General features: G+C 38.2%; 3 protein-coding genes across 8 annotated transcripts; 2 read left to right on the forward strand and 1 right to left on the reverse strand.

The window, feature by feature from the left end:
- Positions 1 to 197: 197 nt before the first annotated feature.
- Positions 198 to 2,334, forward strand: LOC103400883 (protein RTE1-HOMOLOG-like). Of its 6 annotated transcripts, none has more exons than XM_008339582.4 (3): positions 198 to 347; positions 1,422 to 1,709; positions 1,791 to 2,334. In XM_008339582.4, exons 2-3 carry the CDS (start codon positions 1,440 to 1,442, stop codon positions 2,211 to 2,213), a joined length of 693 nt encoding a protein of 230 aa, XP_008337804.3. In that variant the 5' UTR covers positions 198 to 347; positions 1,422 to 1,439; the 3' UTR covers positions 2,214 to 2,334. The 6 variants fall into 6 exon arrangements, with proteins under 6 accessions (XP_008337804.3, XP_008337813.3, XP_008337789.3 ...); XM_008339591.4 differs by having other exon boundaries at positions 213 to 347; positions 1,425 to 1,709; XM_008339567.4 differs by having other exon boundaries at positions 224 to 1,304.
- Positions 2,335 to 3,104: 770 nt separating this feature from the next.
- Positions 3,105 to 4,961, forward strand: LOC103426798 (thioredoxin H-type). Its single transcript, XM_008364874.4, has 3 exons — positions 3,105 to 3,376; positions 4,420 to 4,542; positions 4,640 to 4,961. Exons 1-3 carry the CDS (start codon positions 3,287 to 3,289, stop codon positions 4,781 to 4,783), a joined length of 357 nt encoding a protein of 118 aa, XP_008363096.1. The 5' UTR covers positions 3,105 to 3,286; the 3' UTR covers positions 4,784 to 4,961.
- A 789-nt stretch (positions 4,962 to 5,750) lies between these two features.
- LOC103400925 (beta-galactosidase 3) lies at positions 5,751 to 11,403 on the reverse strand. Its single transcript, XM_008339621.4, has 19 exons — positions 10,853 to 11,403; positions 10,622 to 10,717; positions 10,389 to 10,501; positions 10,185 to 10,251; positions 9,957 to 10,049; positions 9,697 to 9,840; positions 9,439 to 9,527; positions 9,232 to 9,337; positions 9,046 to 9,133; positions 8,800 to 8,918; positions 8,550 to 8,714; positions 8,223 to 8,401; positions 7,881 to 7,990; positions 7,696 to 7,805; positions 7,499 to 7,609; positions 7,304 to 7,417; positions 7,016 to 7,218; positions 6,542 to 6,878; positions 5,751 to 6,445 (listed from the first exon to the last, which is right to left on the reverse strand). Exons 1-19 carry the CDS (start codon positions 11,021 to 11,023, stop codon positions 6,299 to 6,301), a joined length of 2,562 nt encoding a protein of 853 aa, XP_008337843.2. The 5' UTR covers positions 11,024 to 11,403; the 3' UTR covers positions 5,751 to 6,298.
- Between the last annotated feature and the right edge of the window lie 2,920 nt (positions 11,404 to 14,323).

Raw genomic sequence — 14,323 nt, forward strand, 5'->3', positions numbered from 1 at the left:
GCTAATTAGGAGGATTTGATAGAAATTCTTGAATTGTGTGTCTCTCCACCGAGTCATTTTCTTTGACTTTGTCCCACGCCTTCAAACCAAATAATGTCATCCATATTTGCAACAATAAAAATGGTTATCTAACAAATTCTTAATAATTTATAATAAAAAAAATTAAAAACGAAATAATTATCAAAATTCATAAATTAAAAAATAATCCTAAAAAGAAAAGTTTGCAGAAACACGCAGATCCCAACTCTCCCTTCACCCAAGTTGTACGCCTCCGCCCTGCTTTGATATCTCCCCCAACAATCGCCGGCGGTGCTGCGCTCATTTTCTCCATTGCCGCCCATCCAAAGGTACTCCCTCCGCTCCTCTTCCTCTGTCTCCACGGTTTGTGTTCGTGTTACTACTCTTACATTTAGCCGCGGTTCTTCAACCGCTTTAACATTTCCCGTCGGTTTCTCTTAGGGTTCCGTATCTGATTTAGGTAAAAGCAAAACACGTAGGCAGTTGTTCTGGTGCTTCCAAGCCTTTCTAATGGTTTCAATTAGCTAGAAATGGTGATTAAACATGTTTAATTAGAGTTCCTAATTGATACGGAAGTTGGTCACTTTTTTTTAATTCGAGCGATGTTCTAATTTAATTTGAACTGTGGGATTCGAAATTGAATTGAAAATGCGGAGTACACTGCACTAACCAACTTTTTTACGCTCAGTACCGCAGAATTGGTCCTCTTTAGTATGGTAAAGATGAAGCTGAACAATTTGTATATTGGTTCCCAAATCCTGAATTTTAGTTCTACTGGGAAATTTCTAGGGTGTGACACATACTTGAATTTGGGGTAGCTTCCAAACTTTGTTCTTCCCTGTATTTTTTTTGGGACAAGTTTGTTATGGTGAAGAGGAGTTGGATGCAGGAGCTATTTCGACTGCATACCATTTTAGATGGGAGAAATACTAGACAACCACACTTCGATAATGGACAATCGTTTTTGTTTGTGATTCATTGATAATATGTTGTTGTGTTGTTTAATTAGAGCTTGTTGTGCCACCTAATTTTTTTGTTACAATTTGGTTGATGACCTGCTGAACCATGCTGCTTGTTACACTGTGATTCACGAGTCCATGGAGCATGCATCGGAGCAGATTGTTTTCGTGCCAAAATGTTTTCCATCAGATGCCTTAGACTTTATCTGGGTGAGAGATTTATGGGATTCCTTGCAGTGGTGTATGACTTGAAGAATGTTTGGTCATAAGATGTTCAGAAAGCATTCCGTTTTATCTTGTATGCAACATGATTTGAAAATTCTTTGTGTAAGAGTTGATGCCATTAATTTTGGCGGTGCCTTTCCAGTTCGGATGTGAGATTTAAGATAAACTAGTTTCTTATTTGACAAGTGGGAAGTGTCTAATGTTTTTGAGGCAATGCAGCAGCTTCCAATTTTGGCAATGGAAACAAGTGCAGGCCCCGAGCACAACTTGAGGATTGATGGAAGTGATTCACCGACTTTGCAAATTGACCCCAAAAGATCCCGGTTCCCATGCTGCATTGTGTGGACACCCCTTCCTGTTATTTCATGGTTGGTTCCTTTCGTTGGCCACATTGGCATATGCAGAGAAGATGGCGTGATATTGGACTTTGCAGGGCCCAATTTCGTCTGTGTGGATAACTTTTCTTTTGGAGCAGCAACTCGCTACATCCAAATAAACAAAGAAAAGGTATATGCACTCTTCGTATCTGAATTCGTATCACCTTCTCGTTCCTGTTTCATTTATGCTCATTAAAATTTTGACAAGCAGTGTTGCGCTATTACCGATCTGTCTGAGTACCAAAGTGAGGATCAATATGGGGAGAATGAACCCGGTAGAGACATAAAGACATGGGATGATGCACTCCAGAAGGGCACTCAGGAATTCCAACACCGAGCTTACAACCTTTTTACCTGCAATTGCCACTCCTTTGTAGCCAACAACCTAAACAGGTTAGGGTTTCGGTCTGGTGGGTGGAATGTGGTGAACCTTGCAGCTCTGATCTTCCTCAAGGGTCAATGGGTGAGCACAGCAGCCGTGGTGCAATCCTTACTACCGTTTTTAATAATATTCTGTCTCGGAGTTGCATTAGCAGGTTCAACCTTCCTAACGTACCTGGGTTTCTTCACCGCCTTTCTCGTCGGTTGGTTTCTTCTTGGTACGTACTGTTTCAAGAGTTTGATCCAATTGTAGATTCTGTTATTTGGAGTCTTCGTACGTAAACTTTGGTTTCAGAGACGTGTGATTCAAATGTATAGAACAGAGGCAATTGCCAGCTACTTTCGACACTTTAAAAACATGTTTTCCCTGTTGATTTCTGAGTGTCTGTTTCCTCTTAAGAAGGCATGCGTTCCAAGAATCAAATGTACTAATTTTGTTGTGTGTGTTTTTTTTTCCTGGTCGTGTGACTCTAGCTTACGGAGAACGAGATTTAAACTTGGGTGCAAAGAACGGACATACTGCGCCAACTAACTGGCTTAATTAACATTTGCATGTGCTAAAAAAGTTGTTAGACTAACCGGTGTTCGAATAATAAGGGTGTAACGGAATTATTATTTTATAATTACCAAACAAGATGTAAATTCCATTACAGATATGTGATAATATTTTATACGTAATCATGTTTGGTAAGATGTGGAATTTATGGACCATAAATAATATGGATTAATACTAATAATTACGACAAAATCTGATGATGCGACATAATCCACTTCTATTACTTTGCAATATTTAAGAGATTCAATTTTAATCTCAGCATATCACATTCCGTCATTACTAGAGCTAACCCTGAGAACACTCAACCACAAATGCAAAAATCGTTTTCTTGGTTTATTTATTATAATATCAACTAGTTATTGATGTAGTGATACTAACTTCGAATACGGTTGCCGCCATTGATAGGCCGAAAAAAGTATAAACCAATGGATATGATGCTCTTGATTATTAAAAAAAAAAGAAAATTAAGGTCAAGTTCTTCTGATCCAACGGTTGGGAATAAAGACCCACCAAACAGCTGCACGCGTAACGCATTCGCTACGTTGGGTGCATGGGAAACTTCTTTTCCAGACAGTTCTTATCTCCCATGGCAAAATCGTGAATATAAAGAACATGAAGGTCGAATTTAAAGTGACAAACAACTACAGCTTTGCTTATTTTAAGGCAGTGAGAGAGGGTCCGAAACCAACAGAAAAAAATCGGAAGCACGCTTATAATTTTTTAGGTGTATTTTTCTGTTTGTTTCTTGAGAAAAATTTACAGAGCGAGAAATGGCGACAGAGGAGGGACAAGTTTTCAGCTGCCACACTGTGGAGGCATGGGAGCAGCAGCTCCAGAAGGCCAACGACTCCAAGAAGCTGGTATATATGATCTTTTAAAATTTCTTCTTTTTTTTTTTTTTTTTTTTTTGTAAATTTTGTTTTTTTTTTTTAATTTCGATTTGGTTTGCTGGTTTTTTTTTTTGTGATTTGGGTTTTTTTTGTTATGAATCTGAATATTGGGGTTCGTGTGGTTTTTTCTTATCTGATTTGATTAATTCACTTTGTTAATCTAGATCCCATCCAAGATCTACACCTAAGTTTGAACCCCTGCTAATTTAGATAAATTTAGTATACTTATTCTATCGTTTGTCCAAAATAAATTCAGATTTATGTTCAAATAGTAAAGATTTGAAACGCTAATTCAATCGTATTTGTTTTTCTTTTGTAATTGGTTTTGGAAAATTAGAGCCAGAAATTTTCTGTTTGCTTCTTATCGTGTTGGGGCATAATATGTTCATTCTTGCATGTTAAAATAACATTCCAGATAAATAGTACAAAACAATATTTTCCTACCCACCACGTTTATTTCATTTGTTATATTTTGCATCTAAATTCTAGGTTGAAAAGGACTTATTTATCCCCGTTAAAAGAGTTTCTTTTTATAAACAATAGCGTTTAGTGAGTTAAATTTTTAGCTGTTAGAATAGAGGGAATCGGTGAGGATTAAATTCCACCGGATGCATCACTTTCCGTCATTGTAGTAAATCGCCATCTGCATTTAAAAGGGTATTGGAACTGCACGGAAATGCTTACAGTTGTTTACTCTTTGCCAAGTGTTGCTACAAAACCCTCTTGTTTGTTTTTGTTTGACATATTCTCTATTATGCACCGGGGTCCTTGATAGTTGGATTCTTGACTGCATATCTAACCATTCATTGCTTCGATGCATGTCATACACATAAGTAAAGTGGAATTTTTGTTCGTTTCGACCCTACGTACGTACTATCAATGGTTTCCTTTCATATTTAAAACAATAACAATACTGGTTCCATGATTACACATATGCTAGTCATTTGAAGGGTTACATGAACATGTTTTATTTCGCTTCTTATGTTCCGAGAGCTCTTCAATAAAAACTGCAGATGGTTGTTGATTTCACTGCTTCATGGTGCGGACCATGCCGCTTCATCGCACCATTCTTGGCGGAGTTGGCTAAGAAGCTGCCGAATGTCATCTTCGTGAAGGTTGACGTCGATGAACTGAAGGTAATACCGTCATCTGTTTCAAAACGTAATTTCTTTCGGAATCAGTTAACATTGCACGCTGTAAGAGAAACTCAAACGCAAGGGAATTTCTTTGCAGACGGTCGCGCAGGACTGGGCGGTAGAGGCAATGCCAACGTTCATGTTCCTGAAGGAAGGGAAGATCGTGGACAAGGTGGTCGGAGCGAAGAAAGACGAGCTGCAGCAGACTATCTCGAAGCATGTGGGCACTGCTTCTGCCTGAATGTGATAAATTTGCATATTATGCCGATAAATCTAGACTATAGCAAAGCACAAGGCCACGGACCTTGCGAGTTGCTAGTAATGTAGACTTATATTTCAACCTTTTGCCTTTGTTTTAAGTATTGTGTGTGGTACTTTTCATAGGGTTGCCACATAAATGTAGTTCTATTTAGCCCATACATCGTTTGGAAATTGTTACTTGATGTGGAAATTCTATATAGTTGCGGCAGGTAGATGCTCTTGCGCCCTACCATCGGACTAGGTGGACTTGCCGGATTTACTCACAAAGAAATGAGCTCATTTGTATTTAGGTACCACTTGGCCTTGTGCAGGCACAAACCTCAATATAAGGGTCTCACTTAGACCTGGCATTGAGATTTACTCGCAAAGAAATGAGCTCATTTGTATTTAAGTACCACTTGGCCTTGTGCAGGCACAAACCTCAATGTAAGGGTCTCACTGTTAGACCTGGCATTGCAACTCACCCCGTTAAGATTAGTATTTGAGTGACTCTCACTCCATTGTGAGTGGGCCGGAATTGCAGGTTGAAATTTACATGGAATAGGGTTATGTATATCATTTGTATCTATCTTTCTTCTCACGTAATTTCACTGCATGAGAGAGACAGACACACAAAAGAGTACACCAAATTGTATGCTAGTCTTTCTCCAAACTGCAGGCTGGGATGGGATTGGGGCATTCAGAAACTTAGAAAGTTTGACAAGAGCCATTCTTTGCAGTAGAGTCCCAATATTTTACTTTTATTGTTGAAGGTACTAGCAAGCTGGCAATTACCAGATTTTCACACTTTCATTTTCTTATTGCACTTTTTTTCTCCCGTCTTTTGATTTATTCAATCCAAAAGCTAAAAAAAATAGAGAGAATTGCACAAGGAGAAAATGGGAGTGCGGAAATCTCGAATCATCAGACAGACACAGGCAAAAACAAGAGGAAGTAACACCATGAAATGGACAACACAAGACTTTGAATCTTTTCATTCATGAAATCTGCACAGTAAACAAATGGTGTCACACTAGGATCCTCTCCCAACATGAACCTACATTTACCTAATTGGATTTGGGGTATCCTTTTTTTCCCCAAAACTACATGAACGGTAAAAACACTCAACAGAAAAAACACATCATTTCCCAGTGCCCATATATCCCGTTAAAAGGCCGGGGACCGGAGCCTGACTCCCCCTAGGGTCCGAATTGCCGAACCCCGAGGTATCTACAAACTCGCCTAAGTAACAAGATCACTGCTTACACAAGTCCTTTAAGCTTACTTAAATTAACAGCTAATTGCGCTTTAACTCCGAATATGAATTACCCTTCGCCAAGCGCTGCTACTACGACTCCTCTTCATCAGAAGATAAAACTATGGCACTCCTCCTAACTACATTTGCCATCTCGCTGTACTCGATATCTTATTCTTGTTTGCTCGCTTCTTCTCTTGCTGTGGTGTAAAATTAAGGGATTAGGGTGCAACAATTATGATATGTTATCTCACTCTTTCACTAACCCCGCGAATTGGGTTCCATGTTCGTTGAAGTTGTGGGAGCACAAACAGCTTCTACTGACAGCCGCTTCAACACATTCGGACATGGATCTCCAAAGTTGCTGTTGGATATGGTGACTGCACATCTCTGCTTCCCTATGCACTTCTGTGATAATTGGAGATAAAAAAGATAGAACACGGTTCAGTAAGAGGGTTATGAATACAAGTAGATTTTAGAAAACCAGATAGCATTGTTTAGTACCTTCTGCAATACAGAATATGATGTGGTCGCATGGCAAGTTCCTTGTTGGTAGCTCCCACAGGTTCCCAAGGGTGTTCCGAAGCTAGCGAATTTGATGGAAGAGATAGCCTGGCCTGGGTTACACCGCAAGTGAACCTTGGGGCTGTGGAAGTCTTCTACTTTTCCATAGCTTTCGATGTGCCAATTCTTGATTGTTGGGTGGTATTCAGCAACCTCAGAGCAAACACTGCTCACAGCTCTCTTTACTAGAGAAATTCTGGAGGGATCCCCTCCAAGTTCCTCAAAAAGTACCAACAGATTCTGCGTTGGCTTTAACCAAGATCGAGGCACATGATAACTGAAAAAAATGAAATTCAAATGGAATTTAGGAGGAGAATTTATTTGCTGAGTAAGCCACTAAATGTTTACGTCATACTTTCATACTACAATTGTTTTGTCAAAAAAATACAAAGTTTTCATCGTAGAGTTGCTTACTATCGTTGTGTGGGTTGGCCGCAACCCGATTGACACTTCGTAGGCCTAAACCCTCCAGCATAACTGCACCCATTGCAATTACCATTAGCAAATGCAGTCCAGTATCTCCCAATACTCTGTCCATTAATCCATATTTGGCCTTTTCCCATTCCCTCCAAATCCAAAGCCAATGGCTCGTTTCCTTCGGGTTCATTGAAAATGGTCTGCAAAGTTGAGTGAGAGTATTAATAATTTTGTTCTCCTGTGTTTACATTACATAATTGAGTTCCACTTTTCTTTGTTGCATACCTTGTGCCAAGTCAATGGCTGCTGTTTCTGTGCAATTAATGATCCGCTCATCCATTCGACGGAGGAAAAATCATTTGGAGATGCAAGATTCATGGCTTCTCCCTTCAATCCGACCTGATAGAATAGCAGGGGTAAGGAAAAATTTCTTTTTCATAATAAATAAAACGATTTGATTTCCAAAGTAAGATCGACTACCTGGTAGGTCCACTTCTGCCAAGATAAGTCCCATTTTCCCTGGTCAAGTCCATGAAGTGCAACGGGGCCGAGGATTCCAGTATTCCAAGCCTCAAAGTGTCCGCCCACATTCTTCAACAAGCAACAATAACTTGTCAGCATTACAGAGGAAGAACAAGTAGAATAAGAAGAAAAAAATTGTGGGAAATAATACTAACAGGTAATCCGACGGCAATACTCAGAAGTGCAATTCTGTTTGTTCCGGCACGTAGATTGACCTTGCCAGTATATGTGAATCTCCTACTCTGCCTTGTTCCGAAGGCAGAACCTGTTATGTATTTGTTAAGTTTTTTTCATTGTTCAGCAAGATAATATACATGCAAGAAGCAAATCAAAATTGTACCTGTAAGCTGCCCATTAATGAAGATGTGCACAGCATGGCCTGTTGATTGAACAATAAGGGTCGGGAGTTCCCCTCCACGCAGGAAGGACTCAGATGAAGCAATATCGACACTGCAGACACATTGAAAGGAAGATGATAGTTTTATAGGTCAGAAAGGACGTCACAGAAGGCATACTTAACACTTCAGTGTGGGTACTTCCACAGACCAAGCTAGTCAAATTGGAACATTCTTTTGAAAGGCTGTCTAAGAATATTTATAGGTGAAAATACTTCAATGACAATGGAAACGCAGACCAACTGGGGAAATCATGAGACAAAGAGTTAGCCTCAGGAAATTCTCACCTTGTTATGTACCAGAGGTAATCAGTACTATCCCTCGTGACATTTATCTGTTCCAGTAGACCAGGAGCGGTCAATGTTGAGCTGTCATCCAGAGAAGTAAGATCTTCATCATAACTCTCCCATGATAGCATTGGAATATTTGTTGGCAACATTTGCATTTGTGACGTTTGAACTCCAACCTAAGGAGAAGGAACGACAAACAGTTTCATCTCAAAAACTAAAAAATATTTCAATGTTCAAAGGAAATAAAGACTTGTGTTCCCGAAATTGTGGTCTCAGATTCTGTCAGAATAGACATCAATCCAAGTACATGTTCAGAATCAATACCTTTGCAGTGTTAAAGACTACATTTCTGCAATCAGGAAGGATACTGATTGACCAAGGAGGTAGGTTGTAGTGCATGTTATTAAACATGACTCTCGCAGCTGAATTGGAATCATGGTTTGAAAGAAATGCCGAGCAATCTCCTGATTCGGAAGTGTACACATGAGCCTGGAATGACAAAACATGCCTAGAGTTTAGTAAACAAGAATAACTTATGCAAACCAAACGCTAGTTTGAGAATAAAGGTGAAAACCTGTTGAAAACTCCCCAGTGAAGTGATGATTGGATCCGCTGATACTAAAGCCCGTTCACACATCTTAATAGCCTTGTGAAGCTCCTTTAGATGGCCATACTTTGGCTGCCTGATTAAACCTATCAAGTTTTACGGTAAAGCAGTTAGCTATATTCTCGAAAGTTCCAAACATTCGTGCAGTAAAATGGTATATCACAACACGCACTGACACCAGATCAGTTTGCTTAAGCATGTTTTAATTCTCACCATATTCATCTAATGGAGCATCATAGTCGTAGCTGGTAGTGATGAAAGGGCCCCCGGCTGTGCGTCCAAAATTAGTACCCCCGTGGTACTGTTTCACAAGAAAACACAAGAATTCAGTTTTCTGTGATATGTTTTAATACTGTACATCTTTCGTACCCTCAAAAAAAGCAGTGCAAGGAAGCTGACCATGTAATAGTTAACAAATGATCCTCCTTTCTGTATGAATCTCGCAACTGCATATGCTAAATCCTGAACTGGTCGTTGGTGAATTGGACCTCCAAACTCCGTAAACCTTCACAATTTTATTGAAAGAAAGAGTCAAATGGATATATTTTCATTTGTAGCAATTTAACAAACTTGGGATTCCTAAGCAAACAAGCATAATAAACTTACCATCCACTCCATGTCTCTGTCCAAATCGTAGGCTTATAGGGCTGGTTGGGAGAGAAAGAATCACAGTAGAAACCGTTACATGTGTTTATCTGTCACGCAACCATCCACAAAAACATTTGAGTGACTTCCTTAATACATACGCAAGTCATACAACTCTTCTCTCGAGAATTGGTACTCCATTGCAGGAATGCCAAATAAAAGGAAAATGTATAACAATACAAGCTAATATGTGCAGCACAAAGAGTGTTAATTACTCACCACTGGATCTGGAGCATCTTCCTCCTTGCACATCACCCATGGCACTCCGGTGTCCAACCCAACCGCCATTTCTGCCGCCCAAGTTATGTAATTATGGCCAGCAGCTCCAAGTAACTTACTTTGTGCTCCATACTCGTTCTCAATCTGAACCACATTAACAAATTTAACATATATCACTATAACTCAACTCGAAATAACATAATTTACCCCTAAGAACGAAATCATAGAGCAAAAACGGAAAATCGAAAAGGCTCATATACCTGAGAGAGAATGATGGGACCACCCTGGGACTCAAACAAATTTTCACTCTTCATCAGTCGCACAATCTTTTCTGTGAACCCTTGCATTGCCCTCTGCATTTCCAGAAGTTACACTATCAAATTTTACTGAACAGTAAATAGTAAATACCCCCAAAAGCTCCATAAATTCTCCTCAGACAAATTATGCAACAATATTAGATAAAAAGGTAAAAAGTAAAGAAAATTAACCTTGAAAGGCTCATTGTCTGTTCTGAAGCTGATGCCTGGAACATACTTCAGCCACACAGGAAAACCCCTACAAACCACACAATCAGAAAAATTAAATATTCATTTTTTCTAAAATTAGGAGAGAAAAAAAGAGTGATAGTGGAATATCCTAAAAAATTAGAAAAATAAAAGGCCAAAATTATAGATCTAGAGAAAAAAGAGTACCCATTGTTCCACTCTGCACAAACGTAAGGGCCAATGCGAAGGTGAGCATAGAGCCCTGCATTCTGTATGGTCTTGAGGAACCTCACCAGATCATACCTCCCTTCAAAATTGTACTGAAACCCAGCAGCATTCATAATTAGAAGGGAAAATAAACAGCAAAAATGGCAGAACAAAGCAGTAAACTTTGACAGTAAAATGTAAAAATGAAGAGTTAAAAGTGAGAGAGCAGATACATTGCCAGGAGTAGGCTCATGCACATTCCAGAACACATAGGTTTCAACCACATCAAGCCCTCCTTCTTTTGCCTTCTGAATCAGATCTTCCCACATCTAAACCAAAATTACATTCTCAAATCAAATAAAAAAACCCAAAAAAAAAAATATAATAGTGAGAGAATTGTTGAAAAAAATGAAAAATTTGTGAAATGGGAAGTGGGAAAATGGGAAAAAAAAGATTTGGGTTACCTCAGGAGTGCTTCTGGGGTAATGTATTGAACCAGAAATTAGGATTCTTCTCTGCCCATTAATCACAATGGCCTTCCTGTCATATGTGACAGTACAGTGAACCAGCTGAAAACCCAGCAACAAAAACAACCCCAAGAAAAAACCCAGCTTGGAAACTGAGTTGGTTTCCATGGCTTTGCCTTCTCTATCTCTCCCTCTCTCCAAACTTTAATGGCAGACAAAACTCAAAGCAGGAAGGAGAGAAAGAGCAGCAGCAACTCAGAGAGTGTGGTGAAGCAGCAGGGTGTCCACACTCACAACTCACAGCTCTGAGACTCTGAGCAGAGCTATATAATATATTTTTCTGTGTGCTGTGCGTATATAAATATAAATAAATAAATATATATATATATATATTCATATATAATATGGTAACGGAATCAAATGAGAAAATACAGAATTGTTTTTTCTATGGCGTTTGGTTTGGTGTATTTATTACTAGTGTAACATATACGGACGGACAGGTCGCGGTCGATCACAGTTCACAAATCACAAGTGTCAAGGCTCGCCGCTGCCTGGCCGTTGGCTACGAGTATCACCTGTCAAATAAACAACAGTTGTCACGGAAAGCTAAAATATTGTCGTGAGTTGTTTTGGATTTCTAAAATAATGAAACAACAATCTGATCTTTTTCTAAAGCTAAAATTAAAAAAAGGTAAATGTAACATGTTTTTTTATTATTGCTTTAGTTAAGATAATTTGTGAGTGTTTTAGGGCTGGTTTTGTATTGTTGTGCTTTAAAAAAAAATTTATTCTGCTGTACTGTGAGAATAAGCTCATTTTTTTTGCTTCATATTTTCAGTTTTTTTTTTCACCAAAAACTGTGAAAATAAGTTGTTTTTAAGTGTTTATCAAACATCTTTTTGAGGTCGGCTTTTTCTATACTCACTTTTTATAAAAACAACTCAGTACCAAACCATTCCTTAAATTGTTTATAGCCCCCCCCCGGCCTTTGACCTAATCTTATAAAGTGCACTTTTGAGCTTATTTCCAATAGTTCTCTATTGTTTTATTGCACAAGAAGTTTAACCCCTTTTTCTTTTTACCAATAATCTTAATGTTAAATCGAAATTTGAAGTTAAGTATTTTTGTCTCTGAAGTTATGCGTTCGAATTTTTTCTCCATTAATATGTAATAAATTATATATTTGAGTAATTGACGTCATACATCAAAATCATACCGATATTTATGGAAACTTGAGTTGTTTATAAAGTGATCAAGGCATGACGAGTGCTAATGAATGTTAGTGAAGATAATCAGAGTTTGATAAAGGGTTAATCAGACTGACGGAGAAAGCGAGTGAAGAGAAATGAGGATACGAAAATTACTTCCTAAAAATTAACACTTCGTAAGTTAGTAAATCACCCATCTTGATTCTTTTTCTTTCTTTTTGTGACATGTTTTGTAGAGGGCTTTGACCATGCCAACCTGTCGAGGTAACCGTGGCCAAGGGCAATATCGTCATTTTGTTCTTTTTCCTCTTGTGACCCACACTTGCAATTCCATGTGAGCCAGAAACCCTTTTTGGTTCTTTTGGGTCGTGTGACCCGTATTAAACTCCACCACCCCCCCCCCCCTCCCAAAAAAAAATCCCCCAATTCGTCACATTTTTGTCACTTTTCTTCCTTCCCATTGACTCCAAACCTTTTCCGTCCCGAATCGGCCTAATTTTTAATCTCGCATCTCTATCAAGGGAAATGAACCTCTATAATACGGATAAATCGTTGTACTGATAATATGTGCTAATAAAATAAAAATATATTTTTTACATGTCTTTGTTTTATTTACATAAAACGACATGTGACAGTAAACATGCATCGTGCAATGTATGTTGTTCTCATGTAGCAACACACGGTAACCAGTAGATCTGTTATCCCTGTCGACGAAGATCTCATTTCAATTCAGGCTAGCTGTCATTCAAGATTAGGAAGCAATGCTAGTTATAATTTTATTGTGATCTAATAGTGGTATGGTTCCAGGCTTAGTTATTCTATGGACTTATCATTAAACTAATTGCAAATTCTTCTTAGGAAAGTGTTATTTTACGGAATTATATTATTCCCCTACGTCAATATCTAGGAATATTTACAGTGCTCACATCTAGTGATCCTCTCATCTCAAGGTCAAATTTACTATTTCTATTTTCCCTTTTAGATCGAGAAGAGAAATTCTTAGATTTGGACCACCGAACCATCTAACCATTCGACTGAAGACACATTATATAGGTATTTATAATTTTTAAGTGTTTCATTTTCAATGTTAGGTGCGAACAACATTTAGGAAAATCTCATTGGGTGGGATGTTTTTGTTTCTTAGGTTGGAATTTGAACAGCCACATAATTTCATCATCCGTACCTTAAAAGTCATCTTTCAAGCAATACGATTTTCTATACAATTTGTACTTGTAGAATAAATTCAAACTTGGAATGAATGAGAGTATAAATAACATTACCATTTCAACAGCGTTGTTTTCGTTTCTCAACTTGGAAAAAGAAATACCAGTGAAGACTCGAGCACGATTTAGACAACTAGGGTTTGTCAACAAAAAGTTGCCACTTACTAATGTCTAATCCAATATTTGGCGCCACTCAAGCATATTCCTACTCCATTTGTTTCTTGATTGCCGGGAAAAAGGATTTGCTTAATTTAAAGCCATAGCAGCTTTCTCTTTGTTTGGTGTTTTTAATTACGAAAATGGATTAATTATGATTAAAATAATCACAACTTCATGTGCTCTCTAATTATAGTTATCCGTTGTGGTGAGTCCAGCGTCAACAGGGTTGGTCATGATCGAATCCGGATTCAGGATCTGGATTCTCTTTGTAAGGATTATGGAAATTTGTGAATCGTGTTTGTTATATTGTGCAGTCATAAATTATTTTAAATATTTTTATTTAAAATTAAACACAAATAGTACCTGATAAAAACTGACTGTACGATGAACGAACATGATTTACGGTTCCTCAAGATCCTCACCAAAAAGATCCAAAGAGGATCCAGTTGGGTCATGATCTAAGTTATGATCCTCTGTCCATTCATATGTCGCCATGTGGCGTGCTTAATGCTTGATTAAGAGTTAGCTTAATAATTAATCAACCAATTAGCAAGAAGCTTCTCTTGTACCTATGTTTCTTCTTCTTTGGTTCTTGTATCATGCAATAACATTCATAGGCGTGAACAACGGAATGAACATGGAAACCCTAAGACAGTGGGGCCTTCGTCCCACCCACCTCCAATTAGGTCAACTATAAATTTTTATTTTTTACAAAAATATTTTACACATACCAGAGATATTAGTTAAGTCATACAATGAGTCAAATGATAATAAGTATTGAATTCTTCATTCATGTGATTCGAACGTAAGACAATCCACTTACATAAAAAAGCAAAATAGTGCTAGTAACCAAGGTTTTAAAAAGCACTAAACGCTAG

Source organism: Malus domestica, chromosome 02 (assembly GCF_042453785.1).
Source record: "Malus domestica chromosome 02, GDT2T_hap1".
NCBI lineage: Eukaryota > Viridiplantae > Streptophyta > Magnoliopsida > Rosales > Rosaceae > Malus > Malus domestica.

Excerpts from the sequence above, each read along its gene's own strand:
- LOC103400883 (XM_008339567.4), top strand. The coding sequence starts at position 1,233 with ATGTTTGGTCATAAGATGTTCAGAAAGCATTCCGTTTTATCTTGTATG. Across the intron at positions 1,305-1,421 it reads ATGATTTGAAAATTCTTTGT|CAGCTTCCAATTTTGGCAAT; the intron begins GTAAGAGTTGAT and ends GAGGCAATGCAG. Across the intron at positions 1,710-1,790 it reads TCCAAATAAACAAAGAAAAG|TGTTGCGCTATTACCGATCT; the intron begins GTATATGCACTC and ends TTTGACAAGCAG.
- LOC103426798 (XM_008364874.4), top strand. The coding sequence starts at position 3,287 with ATGGCGACAGAGGAGGGACAAGTTTTCAGCTGCCACACTGTGGAGGCA. Across the intron at positions 3,377-4,419 it reads CCAACGACTCCAAGAAGCTG|ATGGTTGTTGATTTCACTGC; the intron begins GTATATATGATC and ends TAAAAACTGCAG. Across the intron at positions 4,543-4,639 it reads TTGACGTCGATGAACTGAAG|ACGGTCGCGCAGGACTGGGC; the intron begins GTAATACCGTCA and ends ATTTCTTTGCAG.
- LOC103400925 (XM_008339621.4), bottom strand. The coding sequence starts at position 11,023 with ATGGAAACCAACTCAGTTTCCAAGCTGGGTTTTTTCTTGGGGTTGTTT. Across the intron at positions 10,718-10,852 it reads ACCCCAGAAGCACTCCTGAG|ATGTGGGAAGATCTGATTCA; the intron begins GTAACCCAAATC and ends ATTTTGGTTTAG. Across the intron at positions 9,134-9,231 it reads CATTTGTTAACTATTACATG|TACCACGGGGGTACTAATTT; the intron begins GTCAGCTTCCTT and ends CTTGTGAAACAG.